Source organism: Lissotriton helveticus, chromosome 7 (genome assembly GCF_964261635.1).
Source record: "Lissotriton helveticus chromosome 7, aLisHel1.1, whole genome shotgun sequence".
NCBI classification, from domain to species: Eukaryota; Metazoa; Chordata; class Amphibia; order Caudata; family Salamandridae; genus Lissotriton; species Lissotriton helveticus.
In genome coordinates this window covers 293,127,155-293,149,779 of record NC_136068.1, presented here as the reverse complement: position 1 = coordinate 293,149,779, position 22,625 = coordinate 293,127,155, and the positions used below count along the sequence as shown (strand labels likewise).

At 41.8% G+C, this 22,625-nt stretch overlaps 1 protein-coding gene across 1 annotated transcript in view; it reads right to left on the bottom strand.

Annotated features, from left to right (window-relative positions):
- The window catches only part of LOC144766744 (uncharacterized), a 604,477-nt gene that overhangs the window by 216,663 nt on the left and 365,189 nt on the right, over positions 1 to 22,625 (bottom strand). The window contains exon 9 of the mRNA XM_078650492.1: positions 8,223 to 8,381. Coding sequence (XP_078506618.1) covers positions 8,223 to 8,381 — 159 coding nt within the window. The remainder of the gene's footprint in view (positions 1 to 8,222; positions 8,382 to 22,625) is intronic.

Genomic DNA, 22,625 nt, shown 5'->3' with positions numbered 1-22,625 from the left:
CCAGCTGTAAAGAATCACCCCTCTTCAAAGGAGTCATAGTAGATCAAGGCCCACACCCGATGAGATCCGTCAAACCACACGCGTTCCTACTATCTGAAAACCATCCTGTATTGTGATTGGGGAGGGGACTGAGCCTGAAGCGGAAGATTCCAGGGATGACTCTTTGTACATCAAAGTTTTTACAATTATGTGTCACATTAAAAATATATAGCACTCCAACAAAGTAGTAGGAATATAAAAATTTAATAACTTATAAATATATACAACAAAACAAAAACAGTAAAAACATTTAAACAATGAAGAGACCGTGGCAATTTCTTTTGAATTATCCACTACATTTAATGAAATTATCTCTTGATGGCGAATTTATCGAATGTTTGGAGACCATAGAGTTACAAGAATCATCATTGCAGAGTTTTCATGAGGAGATTCCTGATGAGATGATTGAAGAGGAAATTCCTGATGAGGACATGTTACTAGTTCTTTCAAATTATGAAAATTCAGAAGATGTTGCCTGGGGGTGGGTCGTCAGTAGCGGTCTGTTGTGCGAATAGTTCCAAGGCAGCAGAACGCGCTGAAATCTAGATGGCACGAAGGTGATGTCTAGTAAGTTGCCGCCCAGCAAATAACGGCGTGGGGCGCCGCGGGGGGGGGGAGGCAGTCCAAAGTTCCGTTAAAAGGGCAAAGGAAAGGATCGGTGGTTTGAACCATCAGTCAAAAAGGGGAGGGGGTGCAACAATTTTTCCTACCGGGTCACACCGTGCTTTCACCGGAACTGAGGTCTGCAGGATTCTAGTCATTCAAACTGAGGCTGGCGCCAGCATGGGAGCGCCGACGTCCCGCGGCTACAGTTTCGTCACTCCACGGGCGATCATGGCAGTCATTCCCCATCGGGGGTGTCTGCGGGGGTCGGGGACTCCCGCGGCTCCTCTAGAATCTTCAAGGTCGTGGAGGACTACGGTGGTGGAGTCAACCAGTGACCGGGCCATTTCTTTATGCTGGGCCCGCTCTTGCCAGGTTGACCGCCATTTTGAGAGTTCGGTAGCTACTGGCGATCGCGGGGTCAAATGAGCGGACGGGTTCCACCCTGCCGGGCGAGACGTTGCAGCATCGCCACAGTGGAAGAACCCTTTTCCGGGCGCCTGGAGCGCTGAGGGTGCAGCTGGGAAGCCTCCACCTGGGGAGGCGGGAGAGGCCTGTTCGCACCGTCTCTCCCACCCAGTGCACCCCACGGCGTCTCGCTTGACATTTGTTATGGCCGGACCAGGCGATGAGGACGAGGGGGGGGGTCGGAGGCATGTGCAAGACATCCCCCCCCAGTGTTGTCGCAGCCATTATAAAAGAAAGAAGAAATGTCCCGTCCGTCTTTGGGCCGGACCTCCGGTGGATGGCGGCCGGACGCCCTTTGCTCTGGCCCCCTGAACGGGTTCCTTGGCTCATCGGCTGCAGCCGGATTCCATCGGCCCCAGCCCCCGGCCGTTGGTGGCCGGACCGGGAGAGAGAGTGGGGGGACAACTTGCAACTCTCAAGTGCCACCGCGGCCGGACTGGGAGAGAGAGGGGAGGGTCGAGGACATAGACATTCCCCCCCCTGCAACTCTCCAGTGTTGTCAATCCCCCTGGCCAGGTCCCGCTGGCCTCGGCCTCTCCTCCGGCTACTCCTTACGTGATGATCTCCTGGCCGACGGTTGGCAGCAGGACCCGCCTTATATGTGTTGCTTCCGGCTGGGCGTAGCCGGAAACCTGTTGCACTTTGGAAGTTTCCAGAATGGGGCGGATGTCTGCTGACTTGTATCTTTCCCAGTTTGCCGTTATTTGGCCGTGGCAGGCGGTGGGACAGACACGTTTTGGGGCAGTGAGGGGCGATGAAGCCTCGTTGCCTTGTGGCCGTTGCAATGTCACACTTGGTTTCTCTTACTGTTTTCAGGTTTCTTATTACGGGCTTACTTCTAACGTTTCTTGTTTCTAGGACAATAATAGGTTTTATCATTACGTATTGTTATCGTTTCTTTGTTTGTTATTTAATAAAAAGTTCATTAGTGGCCTACTGATTTTCGTTTTCCTATTCCTTTCTTTCCAGGTTGTTTCATGCTAAAGTTTCTGTTAACAGGATACAGTGATCACTTCGTTATTATTGCATATGTCCTTTTCACTAGGGGTTCTCTCTGGTCGGGCCAGATGACCTATCTCTAGTAAATGGTCCGGGTGAAACAGGTGCATCAATCAGTAGGGAGTAGATAGGCATGACAGATTACAACGGGGGAGAAAGGTCCGCATTACCTACCCTTTCACTACTTGCAAAGATTTTCCTACGTTTATTTGCAAACAGGGAATACCTCCAAAAAGAACCAATTCCCAAACAGTCAATGTTCGGGCAAACAATCAATCAATGAGGAACGAAATAGGCACGACGTGTTAAAGGTTTGCGTTACCTACCCTTCACTATCTGCAAAGGGAGAGAGAATATTCCTATTCTTCCTCGTTTGCAGGCAGAGAAGATCCTTAAGAGAACCAACTTCGAACAATTCAATGCTCGATTCAAACAATCAACAAGGGGTACTGTGAACACAAATGAACGCCGCTTATGTACATACACATTGCTATTTTCAACAGGTTGTACCTAATGTTTCTATTTTAGCGAGGTCAAAAAGAGATCCCATTAGTGGCCTACTGATGTTGCTCGATTCCTTTTGTTTTTTTACACGATTTTTCGCTATCTTCAAAGACTAAACAGAATATTGGGACTCTGTGCTTGTTTGTAAATAGAGAATGAACCAAAGAGAACAATCAATCAAATGGAGAGAGAAGCAGGCACGATGGATTACAACGGGGGCAAAGGCCTGCGTTAACTACCCTTCACTATCTGCAAAGAGAGAGTACTCCTAATAGAAATGAGGGGGGGGGGGCAGCATTCAAAGCAGTTCAGTGTGCATAAACACGAAAATGTTTTTACTTACCACGGACTTGACATTCGACAGCTTATGATATTTGCTATTAAAAAACCATTGAAATTCACTGAAAAAACCATAGGTTATAGACCATATATAGTTAGGAATTAGCATTTACAAAACCTTGAAAATTCACTGAAAAAACCATAGGTTATAGACCATATATAGTTAGGAATTAGCATTTACAAAACCTTGAAAATTCACTGAAAAAACCATAGGTTATAGACCATATATCGTTAGGAATTAGCATTTAAAAAACCTTATTTTACTCACACAAAACCATTGAAATTCCATATATAGTTAGTTGCACTAACTATATATCGCGCACCCGCAATCCACTGCTGATGATGTCACATATTACATCATTCATGACATGGTCAGTGACATCACTGATGACATCACTGATGACATCTCAAATGACATCACTGATGACATCACTGATGACATCTCATTTGACATCAATGACCACATCACTGATGATATCATTCATGTGACAATACAATGCATCTCCTCACACTTTAATATAACCTCTGTTACACCCAGTGTTAAATACAGAGTATAATTTTTGAAACCATTGACACACCAATACTAGTTACTACATACGCACTCACTGATTCCTACGTCTACACACACATTCACTCATTCACCCATACAATCATTCATACATACAATCACTCATCTTTACAACACTATCATATGCACTCATACACCTATACAGACACTCACACTCTGCCACTCATCCATGGAGTTACTCACACACCTAGTCAGTCCTGTAAAGAATCAATCACACTTCCATTTTCTATTTTTTCCATTTTCCATTTAAACATAGAGTACCTTACATTTTCAAACATATACTAACACATACTTACTCTCTTATACAATCATTGATACAAGTACACATTGATCTGCACAGAGTCACACATCTCCCAGCCAGCCACACACACACTCAGTCTCCCATACAAATACTTGGACAATCAATCAATAACCCATATAGTTACTCATATAGCTACTGATCAACACATGCAGCAGTTTACAGAACAACAGACATAATGATGCACAAATTAAGACAGTTTAGTCACTAACCCATGCACTCAGTGAGACACATTTAATCACTCACTCATACAGTCAGTCACGCACCTAAATCCTTCATCCAGACACTTATACATCTACTCATTCTTCAATATGTAAAACATATTTAAACTTTACAGAAACACACAGTCAATGGATGATGTCATCAGTGATGTCATCAGTGATGTCATTTGAGATGTCATCAGTGATGTCATCAGTGATGTCACTGACCATGTCATGAATGATGTAATATGTGACATCATCAGCAGTGGATTGCGGGTGCGCGATATATAGTTAGTGCAACTAACTATATATGGAATTTCAATGGTTTTGTGTGAGTAAAATAAGGTTTTTTAAATGCTAATTCCTAACGATATATGGTCTATAACCTATGTTTTTTTCAGTGAATTTTCAAGGTTTTGTAAATGCTAATTCCTAACTATATATGGTCTATAACCTATGGTTTTTTCAGTGAATATATATATATATATATATATATATATATATATATATATATATATATATATATATATATACATATATATAGATATATCCTCTTACATGTTTGACCTTGCCTAATTCATTTTCATGGTGGAGTGCCCACTAACGCTGCCTCTCCCTAAGGTTCTGCAAGATGGGCACATACATGAGTGTGTGACTGCACTTGGGAAGATTGTCTAATCACTGTCTCCCTCAAAACAGGGCACACTGTGCAATGTTTTAGTTGCAAGAAAAGCCGTATCAAGCTTTATATCCAAGAGGTGACAAGAGAGCCCCTAATGAGCAATGCCAGATCACAAATCTAAACTAAACAAACCATGGCAGAGCCGGCAGAACTATAGACCACAGAGTTCCAGGATCAGGGAAATAACATAGGAGCCTGTGGAAATAAATAAGCCATTACAGAGCCTCAGGAACCCGAGTACTCACACACCAGTGTTAAAAACAAGCAGACTGACAGCCAAGTCTGAGGACCTAAATATATAGCAACAATTCATGTGGAATCAGAAAACCCACAGAGGCGCCTATGAAATTGAACACATCAATAGAGAGTATCAGGCACTGGAGAAACCACACGATAGCTGCCAGAATAAGAGAAACCACACAGTCTTAGAATTGAAGACATGACCTCAGATCCTGCAGAACCCAATATATCACACAGGGAGCCTGTACATCTAAGCACATCACTACAGAGTCTCAAGCAACCCAGAAACCAACCAACCAAGAGCCTTCGGAACCAGAGAAGCCACAAAGAAGCCTGTGAAAATAAACACCCCACCTCAGAGTCTAAGGAGCCAGAGAAACCACACATGAGCATACGAAACCAGAGCCTAAGATTTTATAACTAATGTCATTACACTGGATCCAGCAGAACAAGAGAAAGCACACTGTGGCCTGTAGAATGAAACGTACCACTAAAGAGTCTCAGGTGTAAAAGAAAACACACAGAAGCCTCCTTGACGAGAAATCACATCCAAACCCAAAGAATCCACATTCTTACAGAGCAGAAAAAAAAACTATACCTGGGGTTCTAGAGCCAGAGAAACTATACCAGAGCTTTTGGGGCAACAACATCAAACCAGAACGTGCAAATCCATAAACCCTACACAGCAGTCCATAGAACTAGACAAGTCACCACAGACTCTCAGGAACTAAAGAAACTGCACAGGCCTGTTGAACTATATGCACCCCAACAGAAAATAAGGAACCAGAAAAACCACACAAGAGCCTCCAGCATCAGGGAAAGCAGGCATGAGTTTTCAGAATTAAAGACATTGTAACCTGATCCTGTATGAGAGGTAAAAGTGAAGGTGGAAGCACACATAATCCTGTGAAATGAAACAGCCTCCATCCAGAGTTTTCAGAACTAAAGACATTGGGGCAGATTTACAATAACTGGCGCATCCCCAGGGATGCGCCAGTTATTGTGCGCTGAAGCTCCGCCACCCATGGTGCGCCGCATTTACAATGCGGGGCACCATGGGGCAAAAACGGCACAGATGCGTGACGCATCTGTGCCGTAAAGGCGGCGCATTGCTGGAGTCGCTAATGGGTTGGGTACGCCCACTTTGCATGTCATTAGCGATAAATATCGTTGACATGCAAAGCGGGCCCCAAACCGCTCGCTATCGCCTACAAGCTATCGCTAACTGCTGTTAGCGACAGCTTGTTAATAAGGCAATAGAATTATCGCCGCTTAGCGGCCAAAAACGTCCGCAAACACGGCGATATTCGCCTATCGCCCTCCTTGGTAATATGCCCCCAAAAGACCAAGTCCTGCCACACCAGAGAAAATACATGACTATGCAGTCTCAGGAGCAAAAGAAACCACACAAGAGCCTCCAGAATCAAAGCAACCTAACCCAAACCTGAGAAACTAAAAATAACACACCAAATCCTGTAGAACCAGAGAAACCACAGTGGGGCCTGTGGAACTAAGCAAACCACTACAAGGCCCAAGGAACCAGAGAAACTGCACGAGAGCTCCAAAGAACCCACAATCAAGTTGTGGACCTAAATACATTACACCAGATCCCGCAGAAACAGAGAAATCACACAACAACCTGTGAAATAAAACAACTACTATAGAGTCCCCAGAGCCAGTGAAACCACACCTGAGCTGGATACTCTAAAGATAGCACCCCAGCTCCAGCAGAATTAGCTAAACCACACCACATTCTACAGAAACTAAAACCACCATACCAGATCCTGCAGAACTACAGAAACCACACAGTACACTGTGAAAGCAAACACAACCCTACATTGTTTTAAGACTAGAGAAACCACACAAGACCTGCTAGACTATACCACACCTATGCCAAGCTAAAGATATTAGATTTGCTTCTACAGTTCCAGAGTCACGACACAGAACTCCGTGGTCCTAAATACACGACTGCAGAATCATAGGATGCAAAGAAAGCACACAACAGCCTCCAGAATAAGAGACAACACACCTGATTGTGTGAAACGAAATCTTCCATACCAAGTTTTCCAGAATCAAAGAAAAACCAACAGGAGCCTGAGGAATTAAGCACAACACCACAGGGACGTATTAATAATAGAATGGCGGAGCACTGCGTTACGCAAACATTTCTAAAGCTGTCATTCTGAAAATGCAGTGATGTGCCATATTTACAATTATATTGCACACCTCTGTGTTTTTCCTAGAGCTGGAGCTAAATTCATCTGCCTAGCGCCAACGCAGGCACCCTTGCACAATAGTGCAAGGGTGCCAGGGTTGAGGGAATGATTGTCTATGTGCAGGAAGATGTCCCTTCCTGCACATAAACAGTCACTAGTGGTGATTTGTAACACCTATGTGCGCTGCATTGACATAGAAGTTGCAAATCATCATTTTTTTTAATGACTGTTTAAGTGGAAGAAGGGACACCTTCCTGCACATAAACAACATACTGTGGAGCACACATAGAAACAGCGCAAGACAAGTAGAAATTATTCATTTCTCATTTCGCCATGTTAAGACCAGGTTTTTTTAGGGGTGCCCCATATTTACACCACCATTGTAAATAGGGGTAGTGTCAAAATCAGTGAGTGTTGCGGCGGAACTCCCACCTCAACACGCATTGCACGGCCCCTTTCACGTTTAGTCAGTGGGCAAAGTATGGTGCCACGGAGCTTTCATATTGTGCTACTTTGGGTGTGTTTAATTTATCCAATCTTGTTTTTTGCATTGTAAGAATAGTGCTTTTCCCATTATAAATAATGGAATAAAAGTACTGGAATGGAAATAAAGATATTTTAGGACTTGGTATGATAGCTAAGACTTTTGATTTTTTGACAACCGAAGGGGTTATAGGCCTTTTGGATGAAATAACATTTATTTTTCATTGACATTCATTTACTGTACATTTTCATTTCTGAACCAGTGTTCGTCTATCAGTGCAGTCACACAAGAGTTCTCAGTGCCTTCTTACCGTCATAGCAGCTTTTACTACATCTTTTTCAATACACATCTACCCAGTATGGCACTTTGCTGTTCATGCCATGCTCTGGCTTCTAATTTTCCTATGGGTTGGTAGATGCAACTGAGGTTGATAGACTCACTATTTGCAGAGTAACCATTGTACTCCCCTACAGATGAAGTTGAATGTATGATTAGTTGAAAAAACAGAGGCATTTTACTACTACCATGTGTGTGTGTAACCTCCCCACTCTTCCACCATGTGCCAGTCTAGGAAGCTCTTACCTCTAGATTTGTTGTCCCCAAGGTCTGCAGCATATCGTTGATCTGCGCCTGATGAAGTACCCATAGATACCCTGTGTCCATTCCTGCTGCTGGCAGAGGTATAGGCTTTGGAATGTCTGAAGCACTAACTTCCATACCACCAGGAATTACTTGGGTAGACTGGAAACATAAAAAAGGTTACAGAAATCAGGGGTTGCACAGTAGACATTATTACACTGAATATTGGCTCCAGATCATCGACGGGGCACTTTATTAAGAACAAAATATTAGAAGAAATATCGAATAGTGAGTGAGTTTAGATTTTTTAATACCTAACTCCACATTAAATGTACCTACCTGATATATATATGTCTTCAAGGTTCGTAGATGTGAAGTTAGGGATAGTAAATCTATAGTTCCCAATTTGCACTTAGCTTTTGATATATTTTGTCACTTGATATTCTGTCCTTGATATTCAGGGGCTCGATGTGCAGTAGTTTTGTCTTATCAGAGATCATCACATCACCTTTTCGTGTGAATATGTCTGATTATTATCTAATCAAAGGTCTTTGTGTGGAGTCTTGGAGGACCAAAGCAGGAATGTAGGGGCTGAATTAAAGATTAGCTAGTTGAGAGTGGACAAATGATTGTGTGTGGGAATGCCTAATATGGGTTGGCGAATGTGAATAGTTTGGTGGGTGAAGGTAGGCAGCTGATGGTTGAAGGTGAGTGGAAGGGTGTTTGAATGTGAGTCAGTGGGTGAATGTAGGAGAGTGACTTGGTGAATTGGATGGGTAGATGAATTTAAGTATATGGGTGCATGAAGGAATAGGTGCATATTCTTGGAGATATGATTATCTCTAAGTTGACTATATAAATATGGAAAACATCCTCAACGAAGTGGATACTTCAGACTTTAACCAACTGGTAAATTAACTTCCACATTTCAGAGGTTATAACTTTTTTCATCTGATCTCCAGGCCCTCTGAACAATAGACAACAGCTTCCAACAGCTTTCCATATTAGATCAATTATTGGTTAACTTCGACACTGAAACAAAGCCTTGCAAAGCAAAAATAAAACCTCTAGTCCTAGCCACCTCACCTCAGAAAAATGTGACCAAAATACATCAGGGAACCTTTGCCCGCTGCTTTGTTAAAATTCCTGATACTCATCAAAAATCTGCTGCTGACTTTCTCTCTCCTCTGTGGCAATAAGTAACCTAGTCTTATGCTCCAATGCCACCACCATCACTGACAAGCCAAATGTTGTAGCACAAATCTAATGGTTCTGAGATAGCCTCTTCCACCTTAGGTGCCAAGGCTGTGAATTGTTTTTCTACAGAGAATTCGACTTGTCATTTCAAGCCCTTTATTTCTTCACCTCACTACCTGGCCCGTGGAGTGCACTCCATAGGGTACAAACATGCATGCATCACAGACAATTCCAAACCTACAACACTGACGATATAGTAGGAGGAACTGTTCTGAGTCTTCAAGAAAAGGTGTCCCACAACCATTCTAGAATTAACCCTCCCTCAGATTTATATGACAACCTCTTGCATGTCTGTGAAAGAAAGCGTAAAGGCAAATGTGGTGAGACCTATCACAATATGTCTAGAGTAGAAATGGCCACTAATGTCAATGTAATTTTTAGAGAAATGCAAATCCGGTGTGACCTCTCAAGTATCTCTTGGATATCAATATCACAATTGCATTATTTGCTTCAGAATTTTTTGAACTAATGTATCAGAACAAATACGATGTATAATTGAAGTACTAACCACAAATAAGTGCGTGTAGTGCATGTTAATGTACCTAAAATTAAAGGCATAACATGCACCACCACTCTATTTGTGAATGCTGTTAAAAAACAAATGTTTGACATTTATGTGCTGTAGGGAACTTTAGAACGACCCCAAATTAGAAGAGAGCCTTCTTTAGAATAGGGCTGATCAATATGGCCTCTCAGTGGTATCCTAGGAAGAGACAGCACGTGTTGTAAAATGACAGAAATACTAAGTTATGAAGTCACTTGCTAATCTTAAAGTTCTTTTGTCTCGTCAACGCCGTGCATTTCGACCCTCTGTGGACATGCGTGGGTTCTTTATTGGAACAGGGTTTCTGGTTTTAAGGAAATGTGGAAAACCAGTGAGAGTGTTCCTGCAGAGATTAACAACAGCGTAGTTTGTATTGCAAAAGCATATCTGTAAAACGGATTAATTGTTCGAACTTCATCACCTACTAAGGCACCACTTTTATAAATGACTCCTACGTACCTATTTTCAGGCTGCAAATATAACACATACATTCCCTCAAGAGCGAGTGCAGCTTCTTCTCTGGCCTCGGACACATATAATTTGCTCTTAGTGAAGCTCTCTGTTACTTGCCTCACCCCTTGCAAACAAAAGGCAGTGGGAAGAGGTGGAAAACATGCTCTGTGTGTGAAGGAGGCATGAGTGGAGAGAAATCGAAAAATGCATCTCTAAACAATCATTCTGGGTCCGATTTACAAAACTAACTTAAGACAAAATCCTAAACTTACTACCATTTTGGTATTCACAGAAGGCACTTACTCATTTTAGTATTCACAGAAGGCACTTACTCATTTCGGTATTCACAGAAGTTAGGAGTCCTAATGCGGGCTGCATTTAATTCATTAGAGTATTTCAGATTGGATTCTAAAGGAGAGAACGTTTCAGTCCGGTGTGCTGTTGAACCATCCCTCCTCCTCTTCCTCTTTTGTTGGCCTCAAGAGAGAGAGCTGGTGTTTGGTCACATGATATTGATGAAGCATTTTTTTTCTAAATAAATCATGCTTGATCGAATCTGCTCACGTCTGTGTTATTTGTGTTACTAATGAAACCAATGACTAATGCTGTGAAAATTATTAACATGGGTGATCATTGTATATGCTTACGTGAAAGTGCAAATCGAAGCACAACACGTGTAGTAAATGAAAATAGCACTGCGTATGCAGAAAGCATGAATAAATGTAATTTCCTTTATGTGAACTAAAAGAGAAAGAGATTTGAAAATAATAATAATAAGAATGTTCATGAAAAATGTCATGTGAAAACGCTTATTTCCTTTCCTTATAACATAAGAGAAACATAATAAGTAATAATGAGCTTAACTAGATTATCCTTGTGAATTTAATTGAAAATGATGAATCGTTTGCTATAATGCTCTTTTATGAATTTTCATTGCAAACATTTAACTAAAATGGGTTTTACTACCCAAGAAAAGTTGCATTACTGTTTCCTATGAAGGCCTCAAAAACCTTGCCTGAGTGATTATCTTTTCTGAAAATTAAGGCCTCGGAAGAAATGTATTTTGTCTTTCACTAGTTCTAAAATGCTGTGCTTAGTTTGTTTAGCTGTGCACAAAAAAATCTCTATGAATTTCCTTCTTGAGCTAAATATTATTATTTTGTGAATGAACATGTTATTAAAAGTTACAAGGAGATGTGAAGTGTGAACGAGGATGTAGATAATGTTGCAAGATGCTTTTCCTGTTTCCGCAGAAGGATGACTTCGTAAAATTAACAATGGATTGCCTGAAAGAATTTTGACGAGGTGTAATGATCTGACGGTCACCTTATTCTGAAAATTAATGAAACTCCTGAATGATACTTTAAGAGATTGGACATTTAATATTTAGGGTATAAATATTTCTGAAAAGAAATAGTTTAGTAGTAGCTGCTGCTATGAGAGGAGAGCCTTGCTGCGGTTTTCTCTATGCTACTCTGGCTGGCTGCTGTCTTTGCTAAATCTGACCAAGACTATCCTGATTATCTTTGACTTCATCAGGTGGTGATGTTGCCTTAAGCTATATCTTTTTGGCCAAGAGGTTGCTCTTCTTCTTATTGCACGTTGTGCATTAATTCTCTAGGTTTGTATGAAATCGAATTGCATATTGATATTCGCAAAGAACTATATTTCTTTGTCTCTTTCTCTCTCCACTCATGCATATGATTGATATTGTGATGAATTTATTATAAGCTGTTTTCATGTATTTGTGATGTTACCTGTAACATTGAAAAGTTCCTATTGTGGTCATGTATTAACCATTCATATTCTGAAAATATTAGATAAAGGTGACTTGATAAGTATTCAAAGTTTGTCGTTATTGAATCAGAAATTGATAGATTTGTAAATATTATGACAGGTGTTATTAAGTTAGATATTCACCTTCATTTAAGGTCATCATGAAGAGAAATTATCCGTCTTTCATTGCCTAGTCCCTGTTAGATCTAAGAAAAGATTCATTGGAGGACCTAGTTTGAAAGTGGTTATTGAGTTATTATGGGCCCACCCTGCTGATTATAAAAAGACACTTGTGGTATTAAAATCAGTGCTGTCATATATGGATTATAAAAAATTATTCTGTGTCCGCGCTATCACTTTCTGGTAGTCGCATCGGATGGGTAGTTTAGACTAATTATACTGGGTAATGAAGAAGATGGAATTTAAAGGGACAAAATGCTTATTGACTATGTACCTGTATGTTTTATGTTGTGGTCCATCGTTTACCTTAAGAAATAGAAGCAACAAGTCCGTCATAGAACTAAGATCCTGGGATAAGCCTAAGGGTGGACTTAGTGTGGCATACACTAAGTAGAATTGTGTTGTCTGCTGCTGATGCAGTGCTGAGCAATGGTTGTATTGTTGGTATTGCACAGGGAATCTTGAAGTACGAATAGTAGAGATTTACTTGGGTACCTTCGGAAAGCGCATCTGGAGAAGTCCTGAGAGTTTTCACCTGAGTGAGGGTAAAATCGCGGTGGACAAGATTTTACTGGAAGCAAAAGGAAACCCTAGAGTATATGTTTCTATCGAATAATTTCTTTTAGTGGGGCAGACAAGCTGTTTTTTATGTCGTTTGTTTTGTCGAAGACTTTGAAACACTGACTTTGATTTGTAAAGGGAGGGTCAGTCGCAAGAGTTATACTGACGCCACAAAAGTTCTGTGCTGGTATTGAATGGTTATTGTGAAATTGTCATAGAGAGTGCCGCACTGGTATTGGTTGGTTAGTGTGAACCGGGCTGGGATTGGACAGTGTAGTCAAATGTGGTTTGTAGTAGAAAATCATAATATGGAAGAAGAATAGTTGAAGAAGTACTTATAATAGATTAGAGTTAGTATAGAATAAACATAAAGTTACTAAAACTGTTGAAGACTTTATTTAGTAAAGATGAGCCTATACCTTTTAGAGAAGGAATTCCTGTACCCCCGAAGCAACACCTGCTTCTTTTATGACACTACAGAGGGGTTATCATACGTGTACATGGTTGGAAAGTTGGATGAAATACACTGCGCAAGATGGTGTTTTAGAATTTCCAGAGACTGGTACTTTTAATACTAGAATTTTAGAAAATTAAGGGAGACAGATAAATGACTTGAGACCTACTCCTAGACCTATGCAGTATGAAGCTCTTGAAGAATGGGAACATGAAGCATACAAAAGAGAAAGAGATAGGAGTCAGATTAAATACATGAATACTGTGCGCAGATATTCAGAAGAAAATGGGATGCTCAAATGAAAATGTGGAGAAGAGCTATAGCAGGGGGAGCAAGAATGTATCCGGTAATGGTAGCAGAATCTAAAGAATGAGAAAAATGTAGGGAGAAAAGAAAGAATGTAGAAGAACAAAAATCTAATAATATATATTTTAATGAAGGTAATGAAGACATAGTTGACAAATATTTAAATGAATTACTAATGAATAGACCTCCTCCATATCATGAAGAACAGGGCAGATTAGAGACAAACTCTTTGCCGAATGCTCCATTGATGGAGATAGAAGCCCCTCGAGAAGACAATTCTGTAAATACATGAATCCAGAAGTTTTGTCAGTTCCAGTAACTATTGGTCAGATAGTTCCATTATATAATGATGATATAATGATGGACAAGGTATTTCTCAAGTGCATGCTTTAGCAATACTCGATAGGAGTATGAATGGAGTTCCTATGGTATACAGAAACATGAATGAGACTAATCAAAGAACAATGGGAAATTATAGAATAAATTCAAGTGCACATTCAATAGATCTAGAGCAGTTGATTACCGTTTCAGAAAAAACTATTGAAACTCCAAGCCGAGGTATAAATACAGACCCAAAGAGGCTATTTCAGGTTGAGGAAAAATTAACGCCTATATCAAGAAGTGGAACAAGTGAAAATATCCAGAATTCATTAGGTCCTTCACCAGAAGAATTAGATGAATGGATAAGAGAATTAGCACCAGGTTATAGTACAGAATAGAAATAACTCAGATGTAGATGTGAGTAAATTAAAAGCAGATTTGGAAGAAATTATTTTTGGTACGATTAGCCCAGACAGACTAAGTAAATATCAGGATGAGGAATTAATATTTATGTTTAAAAATATTGCAAAGAAAGCAAAAGCTCTACATGAAAAAATTGCTGAGAATGCATAAATGTATGGCGTTGATATAGAAAAATCTAAAGCCTTACAAAAAACATATTGATTAGATTTCAGTGATGAAGACTTGGAGAAACTGAATGCTTCCGGAAAATGGTTACAAATTAAAAAGTTAATTAGTACACTAAAACGATGGAGAGAATCAGAACGTTGGAAAGGAAGATGGGATAAAAAGAAAGAAGATTATGCAGTGACTTCAGTGGCTTTGCCATTGTATCCTATGAGAGAGTCAGGGCTAGAAATAGCTGATGCTACAGTATATCCGATGAGAGAAGTACCAGGAGGTGTCCCATGGTCAAGGCAAGATATATTGTCATTTACAAATGATTTCCCAAGATTGAGAGAAAAGCCAGTGGAATGGTAAAAACAGGTGGAGAGATTTATAAAAGTTTCAAAAGTATTGTGGAACGATTTGGATGGTCTGTTTGACATTGTAGTTCCATCAAATTTGTGGACTGAATGTAAAGTTGCTGTAGATTGGCAAAAAAAGACTATCCAAGAGATTCCAAAACAAGAGCAACATCGGAAGAGGTTATGAAAAAATATAATTAGGTCATTACCTATTTGAAAGGGAAGATTTCACCAAAAAGAAACAGATTGGGTAAAATAGACAGAACTACTCAAGAAGTGAAAGAGTCAGTGCATGCTTACTATGAAAGGCTCTTTCAAGTGTTTACACAATACAGAGGAATTGAGAACATCACTGATAAAGAAATGGGACATTTTGTATATAGGTTTGTGTGTGGATTGAGACCAGAAATTTGTCTTATGATTCAGTAGCATTTGATTTGTTGGCAGAGCAAGACAATTGACACGATTATTTGTTATGCAAAGTATTGTAGTGATGACATTGACACAAGACACAAGAAGCTAAAAGAAAAATGTATGTTGGTTCATATGAAAGCAGCAAAGAAAGGAGGGTTCGTGAATACAGATTATGTAGAAGGTTAACAAGGGATTGGTCAGACTACTACTGGTAGGAGAGGTATATCGAATGGGAATACAGTGACACAATTGATACCGATTCCACAAGGGAGAGGTAAAGGTAACAAACATGAATTGAAAAAGAAGTATCCCTGTCATGCGTGCAGCAAGTTGGGACATTGGAAGCGCAAGTGTAGAAGCTTATTAGCAAACAATGTTGTTACAGGAGTAAATGATATGAATCAAATGCAAATGAGTAATCAGAATCAGAAAATGTCAGTTGGAAGAGGACTGGGTATGCCTCCAGCTCCAATACCTCAAGCACCCATGCCAAATCAGAATGTGAAAGGTCAAGTACAGAGATACAATGCAAATATTGGTTTCCATGTAAATGATCAAATGAATTCAAATGGTCAGGTGACTTTGCAGAATTTGATGCAGTGGCCGGAAAATGATTCAGACACATCTCAATGATGGTGCCTGAGTGCGGAGGAGGAGTGCATGCTTGGCGCATCCTTAGAGGAAGATCAGTGTGGTCCCTATGTGGATCGCGAAGTTGACGGAAATGTAATTAACTATCCTCGTAGAAACTGGTGCTACCCATTCCACTGTGAGAACTGTGGAAATTCCCAACCTACCCCATTCGGGAGAATCTATCCAAGTTGAAGGAGTTTCAAACAATTTATGAACACCCCAGTGGCAAAACCAATGAAAGTGCAGATTGGAGGATTTCACGATTTACACCGAATTTTGGTGCGTGATACACATCCAGTTAACTTATTGGGAATTGACCTATTGTGCAAAATGAATTGTTTGATTAATTGTACACCAGACGTGATAGCATTCTATACAAAGGATGATGATGTAGTCTTTAAATGGCGAGACAGGGAACAGAAGTGAATGATTTATATCCTTTATTTACAGCGAATGATTTGCCTGTTGAGTTGAGAGAGATGGTTTTGTCAGATGTGTGGTATTTTACAGGGAAAGACATTGGATTAATGAAAGGAGTAGCTCCAATTCAAATTAAGGTTAAACAAAATGTAAAATTGCCAAAACACCACCTTACAAGTTGAGTCCTGAGACGATTGCAGGAGTAACAATTGTAATTGAAATGTTGATTAGCAAGGTATTTTAAAGGTGATTTTAGGTAGTCCATGCAATTCACCTATTATGGGAATTCACAAACCTAACGGAAAGTACAGAATAGTTCAGAATTTGAGAAAGGTAAATCAAATAGTCGTACCTTCTTGTCCACTAGTTCCAAATCCAGCTGTGATTCTCTATCAAATTCCCTGTGAAGCTGAATGGTTCACAGTAATTGATTTATGTCAAGCATTTTTCTAGAAACCTTTGCAACCGGATGATCAATATTTATTTGTGCTCTGGTTCGGAGACCCTGTTTTGGCATGGTGCTGAGTTCCTCAAGGGTATAGAGAGTCCCTCAATCGTCAATCAGATATTGAAGAAATGTTAGGAGTCACTGGTAATTCCTAATTACTCAGTCCTGGTGCAATATATTGATGATCTGTTGGTTGCATCAAAAACGAAAGAGGCTTGTGTGACAGATACAATTGCTCTACTGAACCACTTGGCAGTAGGTGAGCATAAAGTGTCACCAGCAAAATTGGGCCACAAAATTAAGAAAGGAATCAGGAAAGTGTCTCAAGATCCGATTAATGCAATTTTGCAAATTAATCCACCAAAAACTCAAGAAGAAATTCTGATGTTTTTGGGAATGATTGGATATTGCAGACAGTGGATAAACAGTTTTTCCTTGATAGCCAAGCCATTACAAAGACTGTCGCACAAGCACATGTCAGATCCAATACATCTGGACGATCAATGCATGAAAGCGTTTGTGCAGTTGCTAGACAGTTTGTATCGAGCACCCACATTGGAAATGCCAGATTTCAATAAGGATTTTGCATTATTCTGCAGAGAACGTGACAGTTGCGCACTTTCAGTTCTAACGCAAAGGCATGGAACAGCACGCTGTGAAGTGGCATATTTTTCTGCCACATTGGATCCTGTGGCGGCAGCTTTACCTGGTTGTTTTAAAGCATTTGCTGCAACTTGCAGGAGTTTGGAGCAGACTGAAATGATTTTGATGGGATATCCTTTGAAAGTGTATGTACCACATTCAGTTGAAATGTTGTTAACATGAACTCACACACAGCATCTTACAAGCACTCAGTTAACAAAATATGAGCGAGTGATTTTGGGAGCTGAGAATCTAACAGTGACAAGATGTACAAATTTCAATCCAGCTATGTGGTTGCCAAATCTGAGTTGTGAAGTGGTGATGGATGAGGCGGATCATGATTGTTTGGATGTTACTGAGTTGTGTACAAAAATGAGACCTGATATTCAAGACACACCATTGCCTGAAATAGATTTGTGCTGTTTGTGGAGGGAACATGCTTGAGAGATCAAGAATGGAACTTGCGAGCTACATATGTGGTATGGACGGCTGCGAGTTTCATTGTCTCATCATGGTTGAAAGGAGTGGGTTCAGCTGAGGTAGCTGAATTAGCTGCATTAACCACGGCATGTTGTTTCAGGAAGTGTGAGAAGTTGGCCAGGTATATGCTGTTCACAAATTAAAGTGGGCAACTAGCACCATTCCAAACAACCTTAATGGTGATTTACGAGGTCAAAGATAACCTTTGAAAGCTATCCAAGTGGTAGCTCTGGAGAGCAGCCTTTAGGCTTAGTCTTGAAGGAATGTTAAGCGTCTTCTTTTACCATAATGCAATCTAATAGTATTAGTTAAATGAAAGAAGAACCACACAGTAGTTATAAAAATATGTAATTATTGATTTAGCACTATCTAGTAAGATACAGTATCTCCTACACAGAGATAATCACAATGCACACAATACTTACAGAAATAACAGTAAATAGCTCTAAAACAGAGTGGATCCCAGGGGGAGACCGTACCATATACTAATAAAGTGATATAAGAACCATGACTCAAGTCAAGACAGAGTCGAAAGGACATAGAATCTCTGGGACTCCAAGGAACCACCCAAGGTGAGTAAGTAGGGGCCCAACGGAGGACGAGTGCAGCGTGCGAACACGACCACTTGCTCCGTACAATTCTATGGGAAAGTCGCAGTTGAAGTTTTAGAGTTTAAGGATTCTTCCCAGTGGATTATAAAGAAACCTCATGGGTCATAAGAGGTTGGTGAGCCACCCCACCCATGGATGCCAGAGTACCAGACTTACCTATTCCAGGGGAGCCGGGTTCATAGGTCTGAAGTGGTGTAGGAATCCGCCGTCAATCTCTATGGAAGACTTCAAAGAAATGCCACTGCTGGAAGGAAGAAAAGTGTCTGTTGGAATCCAAAGGTGGATTCTTGTCAAAGAGTACCCGAAAGCAGAGGGGAGAGAGTCTGGGTCACTCAGGAGTGACCAGGGGCTCAGTAGTCGAATGCTCACCAATGTCGGGTGCTTCAGGTGCATTGAGGGAGTCCTTGACTCTGCAGCTACATGGACCAGGAGATGTCGAGGACAACCAGGAGCCATATACAAGCTGTCCCACAAAGGATGTTGAGTGCTGAGCGGTTGGTGTCCAGCGAGAGCACCAACAAGATTTGGCATCTGCAACCCACGCAGAAGGTCACAGATGGTTACGGTTCAGACCAGCAAGCTCTAGGAGACTCACCACAGCAAAGGCAGTCAGGGCAGGCCTAGAGCAAACAGGGGAGCACATTAAAGAAACAAAGATACCCCTCAAATGGACCCACAGGCTGGAGGCACAGGAGTCACAAGAGACCCTCAAGGTATTTCACCAAACAACAGCCCACAGAGCACTTGGTACAAGGAGGCCAAAGTTCTTGGTAGGAAATGGTGCCAGAGGTTAGGGCTATTTGTAGCTCGATGCACTTGTTTCGGAAATGCCAACAAGCATATGCACTTGAAAAAGTATGCTGTAGAATGGTGTTTGGGTTATGCAGTCCCCACAAGGGATACTGGCCTCTAACTTGGTGAGAGGGCAGCTCAAACTCATGGAACATAGGAACCCACCTCCTGTGTTGCTGGAGCCTTCGGAGTCTGCAGGAGCTCAGGGTAGGCAGACCAGACAGTTGCATGTTGGTGCCTGCGAATGCAGGGGAGTGACTCCTTCACTCCAAGGGAGATATCTTCAGTTGTCCTTGATGCCTCACAGGTCCTGTATGGTGCATGGGCATGGACGATGCTTGAGACTGAGAGAGAGATGAAGCTGGGCCCAAACAAACTCCAGCGAAGTCCAGAGTGTCCAGACATTCTTAAGTTCAGTGGTTTCTGGTTCAGAATCTTGCCCACGTTAAATCTAGGGTTCTACAGCCAGGTAAGCCCTTAAGTACCCACGGGAGAGGGTTAGACAGATTCAGGGGGTCGTCCTTCGGGAGGGTCTGGACAATGGGGAAGATACTCCCCTGGACTTTGTTGAGTTGTGTGCCAGAGCGAGAGTCAATGGCTCCCAGGACTGGTTTGAACTGGACTATGCACAGGGACATCAAAAGTGCCCCTCATGCAGACTTTCAGGCGCTTTGCAAGCAGACTCACCCAGCCCTAATACACTAAATCTTGTCTGGGAGGTGGTTACACTTCTCTGTGACAGGATGTCTATTGTCATGCCTTCCTCTACTTGAGCTTGGCTCAGCAGCAAGTAGGGCAGAAATGTGTCTCTAGTTGGCAGCAACCATTTTGTGCTGTCCGGATCGAGAAGGCAGGTACCGGGAAGACCAGGGTGGAATCATAGCTCCCACACCGGTTACCGGTGTAGGCGTATGATTCCAAGATCTTTGATACCAAAGACAATGGGGTTGTGGTCAGCCGTTTTAGAGTTGATCATCACACTGTTGCTTAATGCCACTCTATATGTCGTAAGTGGCTGCCTGACTGACAACCCGGGATAATGGACTCCGTAGCTGCAAGGGTGTTTTGCTCATGCAGTGGCACCCTCTCACTTAGAACCAAGCACCCTGCCTTCAGGATTGGAAAGGCCTGCTACAGGGGTGACTTATAGGTTTTTAGTGCAGTGACCCTTAAATACAGGAAACCTATATCAACAGTAAGTGGTACATGTACCAGCTTACACAGGCTGCAATGGCAGACCTGTAGTTTCATTTTGCATGGCCTCTCATGGGTGGCATAATACATCCTTCCACCCATGGTAGGCCTCTGGGGTACCTATGCCCTGGGTACATGTGTACCATATGCTAGGGACTGACAAGGGTACCCCAGTATCCAATCTGGAGTGTACCTATGTACATGACATAACAGTTTAGGGAGAAAATAGATAGACTGGGGTCCTGATTAGCAGGATCTCAGTGAGACTAGCCAAAAACAGTAGAACATCAAGCAAAAAGTGGGATAACCATAAGAAGCAGATCCGACTTTCCTGCACAACCCCCCACATGTAAGGAGATGAGACTAACCTTGCCCAGTTGAGTCTTCATTTTCTAAGTGGAAATATCTGGAGAGCCCATCTGCAATGGCATGGTTACTCCCAGGTCTATGTTCAACTGTATAGTCCATCCCCTGTAGGGAAATGGACCACCTCAAAAGTTTGGTGTTTTCACCCTTCATCTGTTTTAGCCATAAGAGGGGATTATGGTCTGTCTGAACAATGAAGTGAGTGCCAATCAAGTATGGCCTCAGCTTCTTCAGAGCCGAGACCACAGCAAACGCTTCCCTCTCCATGGTTGACCAACGTTTCGCTCTGGCGGTCAACCTTCTGATGGTAAATGATACTAGTTCATCCTGACCCTCTGCATTCAGTTGTGATAAAACAGCCCCTACCCCCAACTCAGATGCATCTGTTTGGATATTAAATTGCTTGGAGTAGTCAGGACTCTGCAGAATGGGAGCATTGCACATGGCCTGCTTGAGATCATCAAATGCCTTCTGACAGATAGCTGTCCACTGAACCTTCTTGGGCATTCTCTTTGATGTGAGATCATTCAACAGAGTCATTATAGACCTATATCCTTTAACAAATCTCCTAAAATACCCAGTCAGGCCCAAGAAAGCTCTAACCTGAGTCTGGGTAGTGGGAGCAACCCAGTCCGTGATGGTCTGGATTTTGCTCTGTAATGGTTGAACCTGGCCTCCACCTACAAGGTGGCCCATGTACACAACCTTTCTCTGCCCTATCTGGCACTTAGTAGCCTTGATAGTGAGGCCTGATTTTTGCAGAGCCTCCAAAACATTCTTCAGGTGGACTAGGTGATCCTTCCAGGTGGAGCTGAAGACAGCTATTTCATCTAGATATGCTGTACTATAGGCCTCCAAACCTGTAAGGACTTTGTTAACCAGTCCTTAGAATGTGGCAGGTGTGTTTGTCAAGCCAATGGGCATTACAATAAATTGATAATGCCCACTAGGGGTTGAAAATGCTGTTTTTGGTTTGGCATCCTCAGCTAATCTGATTTTCCAATAGCCAGCAGTTAGGTCAAATGTGCATGGATTCTTGGCTCAGGCCAAAGTGTCAATAAGCTCATCTGCCCTAGGAATTGGATGAGCATCAATCATAGTGACATCATTGAGTCCCCTGTAGTACACACAACACCTCATCTCTCTCTTACCATCCTGGGTGTGAGGTTTAGGTACAACGGCTACTGGACTAGCCAAAGGGCTATCTGAGGCCCCAAGGCCCCAATCACTCCCAGGTCCAGCATTTTTTGGACCTCTGTCCTGATGCAATCTGTGACATGGTCAGGCTGCCTGTAGATTTTATTCTTAATAGGTAGACCCTCACCATTGTCCACTACATGGGTTCACCAGGTGTTTTGACTAGGAGTCAGAGAAAACAAATGCCTGTATTGATTGAGTAACTTCCTACAATCAATCTGCTGTTGATCAGTGAGGCTGCCTGCCAAGCCTACACCATTAACTGATCCATCATCAGGGTTCTGCAGGAGGAGGTCAGGGAGTGGATCACTGTCTTCCTCCTGTCCCTCATCAGTAGCCATGAACAAGCCCATGTCAGCCCTGTCCACATACATTTTGAGCCTGTTCACATGGAGCACCTTATGGGGGCTCCTGGGAGTACCAAGTTC